General features: G+C 41.0%; 2 protein-coding genes across 2 annotated transcripts in view; one reads left to right on the forward strand and one right to left on the reverse strand.

Annotated features, from left to right (window-relative positions):
* Nucleotides 1-4473: 4473 nt before the first annotated feature.
* On the reverse strand, nt 4474-8747 carry LOC308287318 (ependymin-1-like). The gene is made up of 6 exons (XM_080728441.1): nt 8611-8747; nt 7728-7762; nt 7463-7597; nt 6139-6325; nt 5080-5164; nt 4474-4785 (listed from the first exon to the last, which is right to left on the reverse strand). Exons 1-6 carry the CDS (start codon nt 8678-8680, stop codon nt 4638-4640), a joined length of 660 nt encoding a protein of 219 aa, XP_080584567.1. The 5' UTR covers nt 8681-8747; the 3' UTR covers nt 4474-4637.
* A 13607-nt stretch (nt 8748-22354) lies between these two features.
* LOC308286370 (solute carrier family 22 member 6-A-like) overlaps nt 22355-23950 on the forward strand; it is a gene marked incomplete at both ends in the record, with an annotated part of 41436 nt that continues 39840 nt past the window's right edge. Inside the window, 2 exons of the mRNA XM_080727366.1 lie at nt 22355-22381; nt 23310-23489. Coding sequence (XP_080583492.1) covers nt 22355-22381; nt 23310-23489 — 207 coding nt within the window. The remainder of the gene's footprint in view (nt 22382-23309; nt 23490-23950) is intronic.

Raw genomic sequence — 23950 nt, forward strand, 5'->3', positions numbered from 1 at the left:
GAGAATTATCACTCAAACATTGCTGGTTGTTGAGAATTTTAAATTACAGCAATCTGCTTGTGTTCTGGATTAATTAAATGAAATGTCGGCTTCCATGACCAATGACTAATCCCTATTAAATCTGTGAATATTTAAACGTTGGCTATTTGAAAATAGACAATCTAGAAGCTCACCAGCTGATCTGTGCCATTTCCCAACCTTGATTCTAAAAGCTCTGAGCTTTGATTGGCTTTGTATAAAACCATATTTCATAGTTATAACTATCATCTAGAGAATGTTATATCATTGCCTTTATATCCTGCACAATGAAGTAATCAAACTGACAGAGCGAATGGCATGACACACATCGCAAACCATTTCTTTGCATAAACTTTCATCTTAAATAAACAGAATTGACAGAAGGAACTGACACACTTACTTCTGCTAATTATGGGAAAAATAGAATCAATGAAATTTGTAAATAATTATGTCAGAAGGAGACCACTGAATGTTGTGTCCTTGACACATTGTGCTTCAAGGTGCGCCCGACTCCAGAGTGTCCATATATTTTGTACATTGGCAGCACGCAGCTGAAGAAGACTAATGAAGTGGCATAGCGGGTGGTTTTAGGATCCTAAATATATTTCCTAAATCTGTGTTGCCAAAATACAAATTTTAGAGAAATAGCCCACGTCCACGCGCAAATAACAGTCGGGATAATTGGTAGCGGGTATAGCGCCCCCAAAATACCATTTAGGGATAGAGCAAGTTGCCTTACCTGCATTTTGTGGGTATAGGGTGAGGATTTAGGATTTAGGGTGACACAAAATAAAGGCCTTGACCTTTGGCTCTGATCTTAGTCAGATATATATATAATGTTATTAATGTATTCCTCATTTACGAGTTTGTCGATCAGACTAGATGCTCAAATACAAAAGCTGTTGACTGCAAAACACACTTTGGTCAAGTGACTAAGACTGCATAGACTGGAAGATACCTTTGCAGGGCCTGTAAGGTAGCTGTGGTGCTAATCGTACACATGAACCATACTTGAGACAACTGTTTCAAGTGGACCTGGGCACGCTTCATTGATCTGTGTCCAGGTACGGTAAAGCCTTCAGTGTTCACACTCAGTGTTGAAACAATCCCAAATAAATTAAATGTCAGCCGTGCACCATAGACTGTAAAAAATATATGGACAGTGCGAAGCCATTGGTTTCTATGCAGCGCAAATGAAGCATTTTGGGTCCTTGTATGGGCTCCACCATCATTGTGGAAATCAACGTTCATTGGTAGAAAAGGTACCATCTCAAATGCTATTGGCTCCACCATCATTGTGGAAATCAACGTTCATTGGTAGAAAATGTACCATCTCGAATGCTATTGGCTGCCAACGGTCACTGGCAACCGCAGGGATACACGGGAGAATGTGGTGTTGAGCCTCCCGAAATAAAGCACACTTAGAAGAACGTCTCAAGATAGAGCCAGTTTTAGTTGGCCACGCCCCCCGCAACTTTATCATCAATTTGAACATAAATGAGACCATATTTGCACAAAACGCATATCATGGTGATTGAAAGGCAGTTTTTCACTAGCGACAGGAACCATAAAGTATTTAAGACAATTAAATGTTTATTAAGGTTAGAAAACCAAAGGGGAAAATGAATGGGGTCCAATGGAGAAAAAATCTTTTTGGTACCTGGCGGGGGGAAAACCGCGCAACTAGCGGCCAACCAACATTATAGCCTATAGGAATTAAGAGTATTAGTAATCAATGCTGGTTGCAGTGGAATCTAACATCAAAACAAAAGCCATATTAAGGGTGAAATTATCCCTTTAGGCCATACATGGGCAAATGGCGGCCCCCACCTTCACTTAATGCGGCCCACGCATTAGTACCGCAATTATTGATTTCAGCTGTTACAATTCCAAACATGACCTGCTTTAATTCTGTCAGTCTATCTAAGTAGCGTAATGAGTAGAGTAATATTACTTAATTTTATGTCCAATTTATTTGTATTTAGGTTCATAAAGTTAACATGAGTATATAACTAAATGCGGTTGAAATTAAATCAAAATGTTAAATTTCAGGATTCCAATAAAAATAAAATAAAAAAAGAAATCTGGATTCCAATTCAAAAGAAGCAAAAATAGCAGATCTACAAGCTCAAAACCCATCGCAGCGCGGTGCGTTTTGAGCTTGTAGATCGGCTATTTTTGCTTCTTTTGTATAAGATACTAGAATGACAAAGTAGGACATAGCAATATGCATTGTGGCCCTCTGGCGTGAAGGTGGAAATATAGTGGCCCTCGCCATCATCAAAGTTGCCCACCCCTGCTTTAGGCTATTCTATGAAGCCCAGAGGTAAGTAATCTTCGTATTGTTTCACCTGTTCACACAGTCAATGTGATGACGTCATCAAACGATAAAGTCAACTTCAACTCAACTTTTTACTGAGTCAAGTCGACTTGCAAAAATCACAAGTAATGCCCTAACGTGCTGCTCTTGCTTATTGTAAATCGCTCTGGATTAGGAGTGTCTACTACCGATGTTTCTGGTTGACATTGGCACATTTCACTCAGGTTTTTTCATCTCACTCATGTCACTTTGTCTGCTGAACTTACTCAGCAACGAAATAAAATAAAATAAACACAAATAAAAATAAAACAATTCACAGGAGGCAAGCAGTGATCACCCCATGATGTGCACTGCAATGTAGTTTCAAATGCACTACATTGCAGGCGTTTTTTGAGAGTAAAAAACTAAAAAAGTAGAAGACGCGTGTGACATGCATGATCTGGGCAGATTGTCCCAGGAAATGTGCCAATCTCAACCCAAAACAACGGTACATGCCTAAATTGTAAATTGTTCACACCAATCAATGGATCTGCAAAAGCTGAAGCCTAACACTTGTACAGCGTAGAATTTTGTGTTGTTGCAAAGAGGAGACAACAAAAGCCTGTCGGGGACATTACCGTTTATTTGATCTAAATAATCCAATACATCAATATCAGACAACCACATCCTCCATGACACACATTCATGCATCAGTCGCTTCAGCATATTGTCCACTAAACTGTATTGTTTTAGCAGATCAATTTTGATTTTCATGAGCCTTTTATTGTATGCAATCATTAATTTATGAACCCCTTTCAACGTGGCATCCCAATTTTGGGATTACAGGCGAAACATTTTCAAAGATTCTCTCGTTTCGGCCCCAAACAAATAGTGAACGCGATGAGAACCTGTAGATCAACTATTTTCACTATTTTAGAAACATGCTTAAAGGGATATTCCACTTTCAAAAAACTTTTTGTCACTGTATGGTCTAATCAGGCTTGTATGAACACCCTGAACAGTTTTTAATTTTCTTCATTCAGTATTTAGATATTTGATGTAAATGTTATCTGGCCCTCCAGGCTCAGGGCCTCTCCCCACACACACTCATTGTAACTTGTAACTCCATTTTAACCATGATAGATTCATTAAAAACACCCATTATTTTTTCTGGTGACTCATACTACCCTCCTAATACGTGAGCAGGCCGTGTTTTTTCCATAACGTTTTTCATGTATTTTTAATAATTCTTTGGAAAATGGAAAAAATTAAATACAATAAAAATATATAAAAAATACATGAAAAAACGTTATGGAAAAAACACGGCCTGCTCACGTATCAGGGAGGTAGTATGAGTCACCAGAAAAAATAATGAGTGTTTTTAATGAATCTATCATGGTTAAAATGGAGTTTGAAGTTACAATGAGTGTGTGTGGGGAGAGGCCCTGAGCCTGGAGGGCCAGATAACATTTACATCAAATATCTAAATACTGAATGAAGAAAATTAAAAACTGTTCAGGGTGTTCATACAAGCCTGATTAGACCATACAATGACAAAAAGTTTTTTTGAAAGTGGAATATCCCTTTAAGTCAGTGGTTCTCTAAATGGATTCCAGGGACACTGTGGGTTCCTTTAGGGCAGGGGTGGGCAACTTTAATGATGGAGAGGGCCACTATATTTCCACACTCACTCCAGAGGGCCACATTGCATATTGCTGTCATACTTTGTCATTCTACTATATTTCATACAAAAGAAGCAAAAATAGCACATTGGCTATTTTTGCTTCTTTTGAATTGGAATCCTGAATAATTTTTTGTTATTTTTTTAATTGGAATCCTGAAATGTAACATTTTGATTTAATGTCAAATGCATTTAGTTATACTCATGTTAACTTTATGATCTTAAATACAAATATGTTGGACATAAAAAAATACATTTTAATACTACTATACCAGGCTACTGATGAAATAATTAAAGCAGTTCATGTTTGCACGTTTGGAATTGTAACAGCTGAAAGCAATACTATATCAGTATTCTGACATTAACCTTAGGGCCGCATTAAGTGAAGGTGGGGGCCTTATGTGGCCCCCGGGCCGCCAGTTGCCCATGTATGCTTTAGGGGGTCTAAATTGACCCATAGAGGTTTGTAAGTGTACAAATGGAACCAAATGAACCCTAACGGGTCCATATGGTTCCATTTGTACACTGTCAGAGTTATGGGATGACCTTGAACTTTGAAAGTTTGAGAAACACTGGCGGTATGCCTATTTTTGCCGCCCCTCTTTCTTTTTGAGATCGCGCCTCTGATGTGGATGTTGGTCAGTTCCGCTTCATGACCAAACTGAAGAAGTCAGACGGAGGTTGGCGTCCGTCCCTGGCTCTCATGGTCTCTGCGTGGTGGCAGAAGTCAGGAACGTTGAGCTCTTTGGGGGGCGCGGACGGGTTTCCAATGATGTTGTTGACGACGCTGGAGAGACAAAGGTTTCAGTTTGAAAATCAGTGTTTCTCAAACTTTTACATTTCCAGGTCTCCCCTTAACTCTGACAGTGTTTTATCATTAATTATTATTATTTATTTATTTATTTATTGCTATTTTTGAAAAGCCAAGTATAAAATAGATGCTTTCCTGGTTTTAATGGATTAAAATGTATTTGGCCGCGGATGAGAATATTTTGTGTTGGTCTAAAAATATTTCAAATTTTTCAAAAATACTTTTGATTGTATTGTACGAGTGTAGCACAATGTACCACGCCAGACTTACTTGACCAGGACCCAGCCATACTTCGGATCCTGATACATAGCTGAGACCGGAATGCATCCAATGTCAGTCACAGTTACGTGGTATTCTTTGGGACATATATTGGAGAAAATATGGTCAATGTAAGGTAGACTAACATACAGATACAGACAGTGGACACACACACACACACACACACGCACACACACACACACACGCACACACGCACGCACACGCACACACACACACACACACACACACACACACACACACACACACACACACACACACACACACACACAGTAAGATGCGTACACCTACAGATTTTGGGTCACACTACAATAAGTACTGCTTAATTAATACAGGGTACAGGGGTGGAAAGAATTAAGCATTACTTTAGTATTACTTAAGCATCAATTCATGATACCAGATTTTTCAGTGTACAAACATAAATACATGCACAACATTATGCATTAATTCATTTGTTTGTGTTTAGTTTGTATCTTTCTTTCTGCCTTGTTTTTCTGTGCCTTACATTTTATTTAGTCTCTGTCAGGGCGAAAACATCTTCAACCACTTTTTTAGGAAATAATACAGGTTGATATCTGTTGTGATGCTTGTAGCATTCATTTATGAAAAATAAAATACATAAATTAAATATGGAGAATTGATACACGGTTTCTGCCCGACAGTAATGATTGGCACCATACAAGTTATTCCTGTGGCCACACGTGAAAACACAAATGCCGTCTAACCCAGGGACGTGCAGAGAATGTTAGAGAGGTAGGGGCTGGAATTTCTAAAAGGGCCTCTTGGTGAAAATATCGAAAATAGCCGACCTCCAAGCTCTGCGTTGTAAGCTTGGAGGTCAGCTATTTTTGGTGCTTGATACCGCACAGTAATTAAGCATAAACAAGTCAATACTGGAGATGTGGCATATGGCATGGATTTCTACACAGAGAGGGCAATTCTTTCAATATAAGATGTTCAGGGGAGTTTGGACACGATAATTCTCTTGAATGCTGCCTTCGGGTAAGGCATTCACCATAGCCAGGAGAGGAGCAATTTTTACAGACTTTTTACCTTTGCCTCTAGGATCCTTTCCCTTCCAGGAGTCCACCACGACACCCATGCCAGGTCCTGAAGAGCTGCCCAGGACATACTGACCGGCGAAGGAAGCATCCTTTGGCACGGCCATGGGATGGAAGTCTGACTTCAGTTCCATCTTGGTGCACTGACGCTTCGACTCGTCGATCACAAACATGGTGTGCTGAGTGAGGGATGACATTTATAGTCATTTTTGGCCTCATTTGGGTCCGGAATCACAGTGGTGACACTTGTTCTACACTGTTGTGTTATGGTACATGATGATAACCAGGGTTCATCATTGCCATGCCGGTCAAATTCATTTTTCTGCTATACCACTAAAATGTGCAACGCCCTACCGAAGGCCTTAAAGGAGTGTACATCCCTAACTTCCTTTAAAACCGCCCTGAAAAAACACTTACAGGTGGCAGCCACTCGAAAATGGTAACCCAGTCTAATCACCCTCCCCTGAACCCCTGACCCTTCTTCGTTTGTTAACGTTAACTCGACATGCAACCTCGCCCTTATCTGGCCAGTGATGTATTATCGGACCAATTCGTTTTTTGTTTAAAACTGCTTTTTTTTGTTGCTTTTTTGCTTTCCTTTTTTCCCTGATGATATCTACTGCATAGTAGATATCCCTACGAGTCCATTTAGTTCCATTTGTAATTAGGGGTCCTGGAAAGTTTGACAACCACTGTCCTGGTGGACTCCTAATGTGACATACGTTGCTTGCAGTGTCATACATATTCTGAGGAAAACCTGGAGACTGACATTCAGTAATTGGGTCTTATGATCAAAATAAGAACTTTATAATGTTATGTAAAAACTAAATCTAATATTTGCCACAGATAACGACAAGTCTTTGCCACGGACACTGTACTGTACTGTACTGTACTGTACTGTACTGTACTGTACTGGCACTGCACTGCTATACTAAAGAGCAGTGAAGTCATGACGTGACTGGTTCACGGTAGTAATTTCTCTATGGAGAATAACATTGGGTCATTTTAAAATCGTCTCATTTAAGCATTGTGGTCCAAAAATAAACAAACAGTCTGTGTGATATTGTCGGGGATGTGGCTCTGTATGGTTTATGATAGTCAGTCACTCATATTTGATAAATCCTGTTTCTAGCGAAAATGTAACTAATTTGATGACAGTAACATTAGCGCTTTCTCACCAACAGTTGATTCTTCACATCCATATCAAACCGCTTAGATCATTTGTTCTTATATGATGCGATATGAAAAAAGTATGGGAAAAACATGAACCAGGTAGGATGGGTGAATGATGTCAGACTTCACTGCTCTATACTCACCTCTTTGAACAGCAGAAGATGGTCAATGGTGAAAGTCGTGTTCTCGCTGACGCCAGCCTCCGTGAAGCGGAGGCGCTGTCCCACTGCATCGTACCAGAACTTTGCGGCCAACCACAGCTTCTCATTCTGGGTGGACTGGGAGGGAGAGGCACGGTTTGATTTGAGTCAGGTTCATTTTCAACCAAGATCAAATTTTTACATTATTGTTTTACAAATGCCGGGCTCACATATTTTAGAGCTGCTTTTGAATAAAATAAACACTCACCACAGTGAAGGCTCCATTCAGAAGAGATGGACTTGCTATGAGAAATGGGGAAATTGATTGATTGGTTGAGTGATTGATCGATTGATTGATTGATATAAAAAAAAAAGAAAAAAAATGCATATATTGATGTGCCATTTAAAAACTTCACACCTCCTGCCATTGGCAAGGCAATAGATTTCTGGGAGTGCGTCGCTGTTACTAGATGTCATCTTTTTGACACCTGACTCTAACCCTCACCCTAACCCTAATCTCCGTGGAGTGACCCTAACCCTCTGGTCGAAATGACGGTCGTTCAAAAGAGCTTTTCACAGATTTCTAATGGATTGGTAGAACATTGGGCCCGATTCACCAACGTACTTACGAACGTTCTTACGAAGAAATGTCTTCTTAGACCATTTTAAGTTTTTTAAGAAGATTTGGCATACACCAATGTTTTCTTAGCTGTGATTTGTTCTTATGTTAAGACCATATCTACGCACACTAGAGTACTCTTAGGGTGACCTTTTAGTTCTTAAGTATGACATGTTGTGCAAAAATAATTTATTCTTTAAGTTTCTTCAATTCTACAGTTGTAATAATATGATTTAAATCACCAAAATATTTGTATCATATCTTTAGAGCAGTGGTTCTCAAAGTGTGGTTTGGGGACCCTCAGGGGTCGTTTAGGAAGTTCCAAGGGTTCCACAGTAAAACGAGGAACAGTTTTACCACTTTAACCCTGTTTTAAACTTTTTTTGAAAATGCTTTGTGCCAGGGACCCTCCAGAAGGGATGATTTGTAAAAAAGAAAAAAGAAAAAAAAAAACACAAGTATTTGATGGGTTCAGTTATAAAGACCATGTTAGTGCAGTGTCCGTTGGTCCATTCAGTGTTGTCATACTTACCGCACGGCTGGGGCTTCTGTGCCCGGCAGCTCAGTGCCAGTAGGCTCAGCAACATCACAATGGTCCTCATGCTTTCCTTTCTGCTGGTTCACACACGTAGACCCGCAGCGCACACTGTCTCTCTCACACACAGACACACACTGCCAGTGAGATGCTGAGATGTGAAACTATAGCCAGAGCCACTTCTATAAAAACACCATGCAGAGGATCCAGTTCCGGAGCAATTACCAGAATTTATTTCCAACTTCCCTTTTTTGGGGCGGGGAACCCCCACACCTTTTTTCAACGAGTATCACTTCACTTATGGATGAGGAAATGATTATGAGCAGTGTTCATTGTTGTTGATTAAAATACCAAGATTTTGATATTTAGACTAGACTAAGACTATAAACAATTTCAGATGACTAAGATAGAATTAACCCTGCAAGGCCCAGCGTTGCTTTTTGGCAAGGTTTTTTAAATCATTTTTTAAAAAATGTTATAATTAGTTTTCTTGTTCTTTTTTCACATTAACATCACCATTAAATCCTATTGTTTAGTATTACAATGCCATTGGCCACGATATTTGCATATAAATACCCCCCACAGAGAATGACATTCACAACTCCCAGAGAAGTTGAAATTCCAGCGTCTGGACGAACAACATCTCACTTTTTAACTGAAGCTATTCCTCACTAAAACATAAGTAAAATGCCTGTAATATTGTTTTTCGTGATCATTAGAATGTCTAGAACATGTACATGTGTTATTATTGTGAAAAATATCCCCCAAATGCAAATTAGAGCATGATTTATGATTTATGGCTATAAAATCTTACAAAAACATTATTATTTTTTTTACTTTACATTTTCCTGTGATTAGGACTCCTACAACACCATCTGATTTTTTTTATTTTTTTTGGGCCAGTAGAAATTAATTCGGGCCTTGCAGGGTTAAAACTAAATCATGTGTCTAAATGATTTGTTATAAAAAAACGGTAGCAACTTTTGAATGCTGTACGTGTCACAAGCTGGAGGCAAAATCTCGATATTTCAATGTCCCGCTGTATCGAATCTCCATGTACTCCGTTTAGGGTTAGGGTTAGGGTAAAGGTTTAGGTTTAGGGTTAGGTTTAAGGTTTAGACTTATTCACCAGGTTAACATTCACCTGCGTCGGCTGGCCGCTGTCAGCAGGTTAGCGTTCACCTGCGACGGCAGGTTAGCGTTCACCCGCAATTCGTACTACTGGCCACTTGAAACAATGACACATCAAAACATCACTATGCGCCCGTGTCTGGAGCTGACGTACTTCAGGCATGCACACATGCACGCACGCACGCACGTATGCACGCACACACACACACACACACACACACACACACACACACACACACGCACACACGCACACACGCACACACACACACACACCCTAAACCTAACTCCTAACCCTAACCCTAACCCTAATAACCCTAACTGTTGTGGGGACCTACTATTTTGTCCCCACTCTGTCAGGCTGCACTCTCACTGGAACGCACTAAGTTGTGTGAGAGTTGTGAGGGGGAGGCGGGGGGGCAGAGACAGCACAATGCATTCCGGATGGAAGTCTAGTGGTTTGAAGTCTAGTGCGTGTTGTGTGCTTGTTGGATGGTGCTCTGTGCAACCACAGGACTCTCACTAGACTTCAAACCATGTGACTTCCATCTGCAATGCATTGCGCTGTCTCTGCCCCCCGCCTCCCCCACACAACTCTCACTCAACTTAGTGCCTGACTGTCTGTGGGAAGCCTCAGAGGTCCCCTGCAGGTGACTATGTGAACATGCGTTTAGTCCCCATAAGTATAACTAGACAAAATCACACACACACACAACACACACACACACACACACACACACACACACACACACACACACAGTTTGTGTTCATACTTCATACAGTATTTGGAAGCCTCGTTAATCTCCATACATTCGTTGTGAGAGGCCTGCAGAATGCCGGCCTGCAGGGATGCCCAGGCGGGGCAAGAGCTAAAGTGTTGGCTGAATTCTGAGTCTGTGATCATTTGCGGTTGCCGTATTCCATATATGGAGGTGGCGATGCTTCCTGTACCCGTGATCTGTATCCTGAAATACTTGTAGTTTTGCAAGTTTGTGCATCTACTATTGTTTGTGAACGCAAATAAAGATGTTAGGTGTGTGTGTGTGTGTGTGTGTGTGTGCGTGTGCGTGTGCGTGTGTGTGTGTGTGTGCGTGTGCGTGTGTGTGTGTCAGTGTGTGTGTGTGTCCAACAAAGCCTCATCGGCCTTTGGACGCCTGTTTTTCTAAAACTGCATCCTGAAGGTCAGCACCAAGGTCGCTGTCTACAATGCAGTATGTGTTTCTATTTTCTACTAGTGGTGCCACGGTTCAGTCAGCCCACGGTTCGGTTCGTATCTCGTTTTTTGGCTCATGGTTTCGGTACAGTAAACATTTTGAATACAAAAATAAAGAATCCAAAATGTTCAGTTAATTTTAACGATGGGTGCAATCATTTGTTTCCCCCCCTAAAAAATTATAATCAGTTATTATGATTATACTAGGAGGAGGATTTTCTCTAAAAAAGTGTACAGAAAGAGTTAAAATATTATTTTTATGTGGCCACACCCAAAAAAATTAAGAAATTCGGTTCATTCTGTATGGGCTGTTCGGTTCGGTACAGGGTCAGGGTCATTCGGTTCGGTATACCGGTTCGGTTCAGTATTGTGGCACCCCTAGTTTCTACATTGCTTTAAGGGGCAGATACATGGACTCCATACAGGCGGCACTTCAAAAACCTGGAGGCCTTTCACATCCGCTGCCTTCAGAAAATCCTTGGCCTGTCCTGGGAAGACACAGTCCCTTACACAGACATTTTGGCCAGCACAGAATCCAGCTGTATGGAAGCAGCCGTGGCCAAAAGACACCTACGGTGGATAGGACACACCATCCTAAAGTGGATAGGACACACCATCCTAAAGTGGATAGGACACACCATCCTAAAGTGGATAGGACACACCATCCTAAAGTGGATAGGACACACCATACTACGGTGGATAGGACACACCATCCTAAAGTGGATAGGACACACCATCCTAAAGTGGATAGGACACACCATCCTACGGTCTTACAGTGGATAGGACACACCATCCTACGGTGGATAGGACACACCCTCCGCATGCCTGACCACCGCCTGCCCCGCCAAGTCCTCTACGGCCAACTACACAACGCAAAGCGTGCCGCCGGTGGACAAAAAAGGCGATACAAGGACTACACCAAGGACCTTCTGAAATGTGCTGCCATCAACCCCACGCAACTTGAGACCCTGGCACTTGACCGCTCAGCACGGCGGGTCACCTGTGCAAGGGCAGTCTCACAGTCAGGGACGTGCTGGCCATTGGGAAAAGCGGGACAACTCCTGAACGTCCGGTTCATTCCCGGCCGGTCCAGGCCGGCCATTAGGAAAAAAATAAAAATGAAATGTCGGCCTTCGTTCCATTTTGGGGGCTGGGCGGCGAACAAAGTAAATCGTCACTGTCGGCTGGTTTCAAATTTGTAAATTTCTTCGCAAAGCAAAGCCCTGCTTCATCATACAAGGCCGTAGCACAAAAGTAGAGAAAACAGCAGACAACGCCTCGCACCGCGAGGCGTTGTAAAATGCTTTAAATCATTTTTAAAATGGTTTTGGACATACAAGGTTTCCACCCGACAATGACGAAATATAACTTATGTAATTGGCCAACTGGCTTGTCGCTTGTCTTGATCTGAAATGGCAAATCTTTGAGTAGCAGCAGCAGCAGCGCTATAGAGAGAGATCTCTCTCTATAGCGCGCAATGAGGGCCTCTACAACTCTTTTTCCTGGGCTGATTCAGGGGCCCAGCATGTCCCTGCTCACAGTTAAGCGACAGTAACCAGCGAAAGCGGTCAGAGAAGCGTGCCCAGCGACACCGGAGGGAAGCCGGCATTCCCCCAACGACGGGGCTCCCCTGCCCTATCTGTGGACGGATGTGCGGCTCACGCATCTGCCTCCACAGCCACATCAAGTGGCACCAACGACAACCCCGCTGACCCCCTCCCTACCCCGGAGCAAGCGTCATCATCATACACGATGGACAGCTAAGGTGTGTGTGTGTGTGTGTGTGTGTGTGTGTGTGTGTGTGTGTGTGTGTGTGTGTGTGTGTGTGTGTGTGTCTGTCCGTCTGGTTTGCATAGGACTCCGGAGACCCCAGAGGTCGCAGGTACGATTCCCCGCTCCAGCTATCACTGCTCCCCCCCTCGCGCTCCTTGTGGGCAGCACTGGGTTCAGCTGGGTTAAGCTGAAAAAAACAGCTGGGTTGGGCTGCGATATCTGAATTTCCCTCGCGGGAGGAGTAGGTAACTATCTTATCTTATCTTATCTTATCTGTCCGTCTGTCACATAGTGTAAAAGCGATAGGCTTATAGGCTCCACTCTAAGCTATGAGGGCTGCTGGGTTCCGCTGGGGAAACTGGACAACAGGGGCATTTCTGCCTAATAGACCCCATGGACAGTCTTTTGGGATCAATATAAGTAGGAAAATGAACCTAGATGTTATTCAGGGCCGAGTTGTCCTTTAACTAGGTTACTGTATCAGACAGACTGCTGACAATGTGGTCAGATGTTGGAGGGGTGCCCTCTGTTAAAATGTCCCTCTTTACACAATGACACTTGTGATTCTGTACATGGCCTGAGAGGAAGTTGAGGTGAGCGTGTCGCAACACAAGCTGGTAGAAACTTCCACTTCTGCTTTCATACAGTAAGTTCCATGTGTGTGTGTGTGTGTGTGTGTGTGTGTGTGTGTGTGTGTGTGTGTGTGTGTGTGTGTGTGTGTGTGTGTGTGTGTGTGTGTGTGTGTGTGAAAGGCTAACAAAAGGCTGTCTGGTTTGCATAGCTCAATTAAATCACTCAAGGACCCCTAAATTAAACATGATCAAATATAGGCTATTACTATTCCCTACTATTTTCTAGATTTGAAAAGAGCAGATCTACACGCACAATTTGTTCCTATTATTCCTTGAGACTTTATCAAAAAATGATGTATTTGATGTATTTCAATAAGCTTCATAATGGAGTGTTTCTTTGATTGGTGTGTTTGAAGACAGGCAGGAGGCTTGGGTTTCATGATGATGAGCTGAAGGTCATCATTAACAGAACGCAGAGTTGTTTCATGCTTGGCTGCGCTTGGGTGCTCTGAAAATAGAAGATCTACAAGCTTACTGTACTGTAGCATGCTACCAAGTGTAAAATCAGGTATTGCGACGCGATCAAGGCCTGACAAAATACATTTTAGTAGACACGATCAACTAAAATGTTCTGATTCTAAAGACTAGACTAAAACTAAATAACAATTTGCTGTCAAAATCAACACTGGTGTGATTTTGAGTATTCTTGAGTATTGGTTTAACACTGCTAATTCAAACAACGCAGACATTTAATACGTTGATAATTTAGAAGAAAAGTCACAAAATGTCAGGCCTTTGTTAGTGTTGATATCAATAATAAAGGCTACACACAAGACTATGTATTATGCAACAATGATTCACGTAACTTTTAAAATGCTGATGATCAAGTTTCATGTACAGTAGGCATACAGTACACATATCAGTTCCTTTTTTATTTTCTCAGTTCACTTTTTTGCTGTAGACATCTGGTCAGATGAATTGTGGTTTGTCTGAGCGTATTTGCAAGTTCCTTTCTTTTCCAGAAATGAGCAGTTTCTGCTAAAGGGACGATATTTACATAAGGCAGAGATTTCAGTTCCTTCTTTCGACAGGATCAATTCTTCCCTCGTACAGAAATGTGACAATGAAGTTGATTCTGAGTCTGTCCCTATTTCATGGCAACGATTCTGGGGAAATTGCAGGCTTGTGTGTGTGTGTCTGTGCGTGTGTGTGTGTGTGTGTGTGTGTGTGTGTGTGTGTGTGTGTGTGTGTGTGCGTGTGTGTGTGTGTGTGCGTGCGTGTGCGCGTGCGCGTGCGTGTGCGTGTGCGTGTGTATGATCTGTTTTCATTGACAGTTCATTGTATTGCAAATGGAAAAGAATGGCAGAAAATATTGTATATTGATTTTGAAACTGATTTGTGTCAGGGCATGGAGAGTGGATTATTTTGATATAGGGTTAGGGTAGTAAGAAAGGACATGCAGTGTGGCTCGATTCCCCCCAAATTGTTGATAGTAAATGTTGTAGGACTAAAATAATGTTCGGGTTTATGACTGTATATGGCTCAGTAACACCACATACAGTTTAAAAAAAAGAAATAAATATATATATATTGTCGTGTGAAAACCTTGTATGTCCAAAACCGTTCACTTTGCATTTTTCATTTTAAAAATGATTTAAACTAGTGAAAACAGCCGATCTACAAGCTCACAACGCCTCGCACCGCGAGGCGTTGTGTGCTTGTAGATCGGCTGTTTTCACTAGTTTTGTGTGACGGCCTTGTATGATGAATATATATATATATATATATATATATATATATATATATATATATATATATATATATATATATTCATATATATATATATATTTTTATGCGTTCTAGTATTAGTCTATTATAGACAGATAACATCATTATCCATTGTCTTCTTTATAGGAAATGTAATGAGTGAATTTTAACATTTTATTAATTGAAAATTAGCTACTGTAGATTGAAAGATGAAACACTAAGTCACTAACCCTAACCCAAAATGATATTTTAGATAGTGTTTATTTGTATATGAACTCATAACAAGTCAGCTATGAGATTTGGGAGATTATATTTTCATTTCTTTTTTTGGGGGCAGAGTTAAGTATTTGACATAAATGTAAGGTAGTGTAAAGTAACAATGTGTCTCTTTCCTCCACAGTGTTGACCATGGTGGAGAGAAGAGGCTGACATCGGGTCTGAGGAAGTATATGTGTTTATTCTGCTTCAACCACAAACAAACAAACAAACAAACAAACAAGATTACGATGACATTAACTCATTCTGTGCCAGATGCCAAAATGGCTCCAAGGTAGCTGTGCCGAGATTTTGTATGTTTTCTTTACTATGCAATGAAAAAAAAAGATTTTTTTTTTATATTTTTTTTTTCCCACAGAAACAGACACAGTTGTTGTGATTCAGTGGCAAAAAGAATTTTGGCAATCGGACAAATGGTTCCAGAGATAGAGCTGTTTGAATGAAAAAAAGTGTCCATCCACTAGAATGGACACACATGAACACACATTTTCTCAATCAGCTAAACGAGGGAGCGAACACACAAACAGAGAAAAGCATCTCTCTGATCTCAGGTCATTTTGACATCTTTAGAAAAAAAAAAAATATATATATTTTTTTTTTCTATGTAAAAAACACAAAAACCGTCATAAGCCGTCATTGGCACACAGGGCTATTGGAAAAAAACCGTCATAAGCAGTCATTGGCACAGAATGAGTTAAAGAGATATTCCACTTTCAACAGGGAAACAGCTTATGGGCTTCTCTCCACATACCGTACACATTGTAACGTCAAACTTCATTTTAAGCATGATAGATTCATTAAAAACACCTATTGTTTTTTTTTTCTAGTGACTCATATTACCCTCCTAATACGTGAGCAGGCCATGTTTTTTCCATAACTTTTTTCATAAAATTAAATACAAAAAATAATTATTAAAAATAAATCAAAAAAGTTACCGAAAAATCATGGCCTGCTCACGTATTAGAATGAGTCACCAGAAAAAATAATGGGTGTTTTTAATGAATCTATCATGGTTAAAATGAAGTTTGACGTTACAATGGGTGTGTATGGGGAGAGGCCCTGGGCCTGGAGGGTCTGATAACATTTACATCAAATATCTAAATATTGAATCAAGCAAATTAAAAATGTCCAGGGTGTTCATAAAAGACTGATTAAATGACCGAAAGTTTTTTGAAAGTGGAATATCCCTTTAATTGATGGCCTCGTTGTGTGCAAGCCAGCCAGTCTGTCTGTCTCTGACTGGAACTAAATGTCCTAACGATTCATCCCTATAGTGATGGATTCAAAAGGTTCAGTTTGTACCCTGCTGAGGTTGTTCATTTCTTTTCACTCAGAGATTTCTTAATCAAAGTGATGTCCTGAAACTACCATCATATATCATATTTTACCTTCAAATAAAAAAAATAACTTAAGTAAAAAAAGGTGTCTGTGTGAAATGTGTTACTATGTATTTAAACCCCTTAAACTTAAGTTGGGCCAATTCCAATCCGTTGACTTGCTGACTCACTGACTTAGCCAAAATCAACATGTGCGTTCACGTTGGGGCATAAGGGCTTGAGGGTTGTTCCAATGTAAATCTGACTTTCCGTAAGTCCGAACATTTGCAGCCTTTGGCAAAGGAATTACCCACAGTTCATAGTGTTAGCAGGGGAATCCTCCAGATCAATCATGAATCGCAGTTAGAAAGTCAACAAACCATAGGCGCCGGAGCCGGGTCTTTTTGGACCGGACTGCCACCCCACTTTTCATGCTATCGACCTATTCTTCTGTATTTTTGTCTCTCTTTTTTCCCCCAAACGGCGCTATAGTCCCGAATTCGATTATTATAAAGGCATATTAACCACTTCAGCCCTCAGCCCTACATTTGGTCTATTTGAAGATACAAGCTCACAATGTGACGCATATTGTGAGCTTAGATCTGCTAAAATATTTTATACAAACAATTGTGAAAACCTGTCAAATCAAATGGGACATTCTGCATAATGACTACTACTATAGGCTACGTTTTATTACAGCCTACATTTTGATTACCCAAAACGTCATTACTCCAGGAGGCCTACATTTTGAACATGGGACTTTTAACAGAGTATTTCTACTTTTACTTCAGTAAAACATGTGAGTATTTTTTTAATCACTGACGGCCTTTCTGATCGGTTGGCTCACTCTCATCAGTGCGATGCAGCAGCAGAGCAGTTCATTTATGAGTTCTAACTTCTTCTAACTTTCACCATACAGTAAGCTTGAATTTTCCTTACTTTATTAATTTAAACTTAATTTATTTTCTCAAATATACCCTCATTTTCAATGATGCGAGATTGCAGAAGATAATAGGCCTATATTGAAATAAGAACAGCAGGATAAAACAATTGTGAAAACGACACTTGAAAGTTAAATTCTTTATCCAGAGCTACTTATAATAATTGTCATAACAACACATAGGCTATAGTTACTTAACAAAATTCTGAGGTGTACGTTTGTTTGCGGTCATGACGTCATCATCTGGCCACGTCCACAATACCGTCCCCTCACTATTTTACCCCTGCTGGCGCCTCTGCAACAAACAGTTGTGCTTTCTCACTGTTCAAAAGGAAACGGAATGGAAGATATATATTTAGTTGAAAAAAAATGTGCAAAATAGATACAGAATATGGAAATGCTATTGAAAACGAATTACATTATAAACCCTAATCTAAACAGAAATGAAAACGAATTGATTAACGTAAATATAATAATAATAATCAACAATCACAGCCTTTAAAGCAATGACTGTAAATAAGGACAGTAAAGAGTTTTAAATGTGATCAGTGGTGAAATTAGACCTTATTCCCTATGGGTTTTCGGATCAAGGGGGCCCTGATGAAAGGGGCCCGGGTCTGTTGTCTTTGCGCGATTTAAGCGCAAACTAAAATGATTACCCCTAATATATTGGAAATACATATAATATCCTAGTATGAATTTATGTAGATATGGGCGCATTGGGCGTCTATTTTTATTTAGGCATATTAAAACACAATTTATTTTCGCCACTAGGGGGGGCCCTTGGGTTTTTAAAACCCTATCAAATTACGAATGTGATGTAAAGTGTCATGAATAAACCACTCATCTAAAGTGCTGTTCTGTTCCCTTTGGAGTCCCCAGAAGTTCCTTTGCTCACCACTAGGGGGGTGTACCATGTTGACATGAGTTAGCAGGGCTTAGATGAGACATTGGAATTTGGCCCTTGACCGGTGTCCAGCAGGGTTCTGTGCTTGGCCTCCTCCCTTTCCAAGTGTAAACTAAAGAGGAGCATGGCACGTGCACACATAGACATCAAAGGGGGCTTGAGCCCCTGCCCTTTTATCCGTCTGTAAAAAGTGCCCTCTCCAGACCATGAATGCAGTTTTTACTATGGTGGTGGTGACAAAAATGCAAATGCCCCTCTTTCCATGCCATACCTGAAGGCAGCATTCAAGAGAATTGCCCTTTTCCAAAATCTCCTGAACGTGAATGCAGCATCTTATGTTGAAGGAATTGCCCTCTCTGTGTAGAAATCCATGCCATTACGCCACATGTCCAGTATTGACTTGATAATGCTTTGTTCAGTGTGGTATCAAGCACCGAAAATAGCCGACCTCCAAGCTCACAACGCGTCACAGATATTTTCACTGCGGCCAAATACACGTTGGGGGGGGGGGGGGGGGGGGGGGGGATCTAGACATGAAAAAGTTTGAGAACCACTGATATAGAAGAAGGATATAGAAGACATTTATAGAATCGGGTCAAAATATTCAATTCACAAATGTTCAAGATTTTTCAAAAAATATCAGATCTACAAGCACTGTGCAGCGCTGTGCAAAGTACAAAAAGGAAGCCATTTACAATGAGAGGGAGTGGGTTGTTGGCTGATTTACCGCTGTTTCAGGGTTGTGGCACGAGGCGAAGCCGAGTGCCAAACAACCCACGACCCTCAAATCGTAAATTGCTTTTCTACCACTTCTACCATATAAATGAAAGAAAACACAGTTGTAACTTGCAATGTTACAACTGCAACACAACAGTGGGTGGGGTCCATGCGCCAACTCAAGGTTGTTGACTGATTTACCACTGTTTTAAGCCAATCAGAATCCAGTATCTGAACATGTGACCACAAAAAGTGATAGAAGTCTCAACGTTCAGTGCATCTTCATCAGTCTTAACAAACAGAGGCTACATGTAAATGACTAACAAGTGAATAACAGGGGCACTCCATTCGATTAGTGGTCTGTCAATAATGGTAAATGGCTAATGGACTGCATTTATATATCCAAAAGCGCTTTACATTACAATGTACTTCACATTCACCCATTCACACACTGATGGCGGAGGAAACCATGCGAGGCTCATCAGGACCAGTAGTCCATGGGCCATACGAGATGTCGTTCTCGGAAAGGTGGCAAAGGTTACCATGCATTTTTGAAAAGCTCTATATCTGTAGATTATATTTTGGTATGATAACCCTTTCTCAGACACAGCTAAATGGGTGTTATCAGCCACTAGAGTGTGTTTGCACGAAAAACATTCCCTGGGCTAAAACGGCCCCCACAAAAGTGTGAAAAGTGATGACTCATCACTTTTCATCACTAAACCATAGTCTTGTGGGGGCCGTTTATAGCCCAATGAATGTTTTTGTGAAAAACAAATACTTGCAATGGATTCATAATCATGAAAAAACCCTAGTTGACCCCTCATATGCTACATAAAGCAAATTTATTTTTTGCTTTTTTTTCCCTGTAATATAAAGTTAATGGGAGACCAACTCTAGCAGCTGATAACACCCATTTAGCTGTGTCTCAGAAAGGCTTATCATACCAAAATATAATCTACAGATATAGAGCTTTTAAAAAAATGCATGGTAACCTTTGCCACCTTTACGAGAGCAACTTCTCGTGTGGCCCATGGACAACAGTTAGGGGTTCAACAGTGTCTTGCTCAAGGACACTTCACCAGGATGAGCCGGGAATCGAACCAGGAACCGCTCCCCCTGAGCCACTGCCGCCCCCAATACAAATGATTGGCTGATGTCTGTGGTCTACGTCAGTGTTTCTCAACCTTTTTTCTGCATGGGCACACTTTTCATGTCCCAAGATTCCATGGGCACACCTACATAATACGGCGGTGTAAATATCGTCACACTGTCGGGAAGAAACCTTGTATCTCCAAGTTTCAAATGTGTACGTTTCTTCGCAAAGTAAAGCCCTGCTTCATCAGACAATGTTGTGCGACAGACTTGAAAATGTGCCCCTGTGCACTGTTGCGGTGCGAGGCGTTGTGTGCTTGTAGATCTGCTGTTTTTACTAGTTTAAATCATTTTTAAAATGATAAATGCAATACTGGCTTTCAAGCAGTTTCAAGGGGCACACTTGACCCTTCTCAGGGGCACACCAAAGGTCCCCAGGCACAGTGGTTGAGAAACACTGACCTACGTATCTGATATGTGGTGTAACTTCCTTTATTCTTGACATCATAATAGCACAGTCTGCTTCACACATTGCCAACACAAGCTCAGCCTGAGCAGTTTAGTAAACTATTTTCCATACTGCAAAAAAAAAAAAGCAATCTTTAACTTACATTTTGACCCTTGTACTCAGTGGTGTAGTGCAGTGGTTCTCAACCTGTGGGTCGGGACCCCCAAGTTACCCTCCATATTATTTTGGGTGGTCTTAACTTAATGTGCAACATTGTTTTCTCACTCAACAGTAAACAAACCAACATAAAGTTTAAGTGTATAGAGGGTAAATGCACATTTCTAAAGTGACAATTTAAGGACTGTTTAATTAAACATTGGCCAAATTGTCAAATATTAGAGGCAGAAATTGCAGATTTGCACACATTTTCACGACTTTTCAAAAATAGCAGATCTACAAGCTCGGTGCCGCGCTGTGAGCTTGTATATCTGCTATTTTTCAATAGTTAAAGTATAAAACAATTAAGTCCCCTCCACCTTGGGCCATAGTAACTCAGCCCCCCCCCCCCCCCCCCCCCCTCCCTTGTGACGCCCCTGCCTACAAACATAAAATGGCATTCTGTCTCCAAAATGTGTAATGTGCAAATATAGAGAGATAAGAGCAGCTGGAAGAGCGAGCCCTAATAGGCTACGACATAAACCTGCACACATTCAGCTTGAGATTTGAGTCTTGACAACCATTAACAGGAAAACAAGAACACGTCTCACTCACCATGTTACCACTGTAACTATTTAACGTATTAATGGCGTTTTCTGACTGTTCTGCTGAACATGCAGGCACTGTTCCGACACGTGTGTGTGTGTGTGTGTGTGTGTGTGTGTGTGTGTGTGTGTGTGTGTGTGTGTGTGTGTCTGTGTGTGTGTGTGTGTGTGTGTGTGTGTGTGTGTGTGTGTGTGTCTGTGTGTGTGTGTGTTTTTAGTTGGTCAAGTATACATTTGAGTCAGAGGCTCAGGCTGAATATCACTGGGTAACTAAAACAATTTTCTTTTCTTCTTTTTGCTACAATCTTATACTTTATACTTTCGTTTGTGAAGGATAACCCTATTTTCAGGCTTAAACTATTAGTCTGCAGTGGACTATTTTATTCATCCAAAGTTAGTAACTCGGACAACATTATGCCTATCCGGCATTATCATTTCTAGTTTTTTGTCAGAAGTAACGTATTGATAAATACATAAAACAGTGAGGTTTTGTTAAACATTTTTCCTTCATTCTTTACTTCCTGCAATGCAGGCTGGATTTACAGGTAAAACTTAAAATGGATAGTTCAACTAATAGAATGAAATTTAAATTATTGCGAGTTCATAGCCTACTGACCATTTCCCCATTCATTCTTTTTACCGATCTTTTATTTTTATCTTTTTAATATTTAAAGACTTTGCTCGCATGCAATAAGAAAACCGCAGAAGTTGGCCAAAAGATGGATACATCTTTCTAAGGTCTTGTGTTTTCTTGCCATCCAAGAGGTGGATGTTTGGATTAAAACATATTCAGGAGACATTTTGGTGAGAAACGAGGTGACCACAGAGATGGGCTTTGCTGACCTACTGGAGGAGGTAAGTAGATCTACCTGGCTATCAATGACAGTTTAAATGCTAACTAATACTACTAATACCACTAAGAGAAGCGAACAAACAACAAAGACACAATATGTCCATAATGGCATTCCCAGATATGGGCTTAATATTGATGACATTGGGGATCTCCATATATGGGCATAAAATGGACAAGGACGGAATTATTTTTGCAAGTGCGACTTGTGTCATGACCACCACACTGGTTAACATGAGACTGACACAATATGTCCATATATGGGCATTCCCAGATATGGGCTTAATATTGATGACATCAATCAATCAGTCAATAAATCTATCTATCTATCTATCTATCTATCTATCTATCTATCTATCTATCTATCTATCTATCTATCTATCTATCTATCTATCTACGTTTAGAATACAATATATGAACACATATATGAACACATCCAATCCTCTTGGCCAGTGGTTCTCAACCTGTGGGTCGGGACCCCCAGGGGGGTCCCCAAATTATTATTATTATTATTATTATTATTTTTTTGGGGGGGGGGGGGTCCCCAGATGATTGCCTTAATGTGAAACAGTGTTTTCTCACTCAAAAGTAAACAAACCAACATAAAGTTTAAGTGTATAGAGGGTAGCCTATATGCACATTTCTAAAGTGGCAATCTAAGGACTTTTAATACCTCTAAAATGTTAAACATTGGCCAAATTGTCAAATATTAGAGGCAGACATTGTGAAAATAGCAGATGTACATGCTCACAACGCCTCGCAGCGCGAGGCGTTGTGAGCATGTAGATCTGCAATTTTCACAATAGAACCGTGTTATACAAAATGTAATGCCTCAACTCTTAGTGCTCGTCAGGTTGGTGGGGTCCCCGGTTAAAATAGGATTATTTGGGGTGTCCCGGCCTGAAAAGGTTGAGAACCACTGCTCTTGGCCAGATAGGGGGCTTCGGGAGGTTCCAGTGGGTCCATGTGTGCCTCATCAGTATCCCAGGTCTGTTCATGGCCAGCCAGAACCTGCTCAACAACTTCACAGCCGGCATGCCAGATCACCACTGCAGTCTGCCTGTCAACTACACCAGCAAGGCTGCTGCTCAGAACCTCTCAATACCTGAGGTGGTCTGTCTGTCTGTCTGTCTGTCTGTCTGTCTGTCTGTCTGTCTGTCTGTCTGTCTGTCTGTCTGTCTGTCCACAGTCCACACTGTCTGTCTGTCTGTCTGTCTGTCTGTCTGTCTGTCTGTCTGTCTGTCTGTCTGTCTGTCTGTCTGTCTGTCCGTCCGTCCGTCCGTCCGTCCGTCCGTCCGTCCGTCCGTCCGTCCGTCCGTCCGTCCGTCCGTCCGTCCGTCCGTCCGTCCGTCCGTCCGTCCGTCCGTCCGTCCGTCCGTCCGTCCGTCCGTCTGTCTACACCAGGGGTCAGCAACATTTTTGAAAACAAGTGCCATGTTTTTATTTCCTAGATAGTCATCATAGTGCCATCATGTCAACATACATTATGACACGCCATCAAACATTCTGACATATTTTTTATTTTTATTGGTAAAGGATATTGTTATAACGATCATTAGACTCAATTAGACGCA

Source organism: Nannobrachium achirus, assembly GCF_963921795.1.
Source record: "Nannobrachium achirus genome assembly, chromosome: 6".
Classification (NCBI taxonomy): Eukaryota; Metazoa; Chordata; class Actinopteri; order Myctophiformes; family Myctophidae; genus Nannobrachium; species Nannobrachium achirus.

Excerpts from the sequence above, each read along its gene's own strand:
- LOC308287318 (XM_080728441.1), bottom strand. The coding sequence starts at position 8,680 with ATGAGGACCATTGTGATGTTGCTGAGCCTACTGGCACTGAGCTGCCGG. Across the intron at positions 7,763-8,610 it reads ACAGAAGCCCCAGCCGTGCG|CAAGTCCATCTCTTCTGAAT; the intron begins GTAAGTATGACA and ends CATTTCTCATAG. Across the intron at positions 5,165-6,138 it reads AAAGGATCCTAGAGGCAAAG|AATACCACGTAACTGTGACT; the intron begins GTAAAAAGTCTG and ends TATGTCCCAAAG.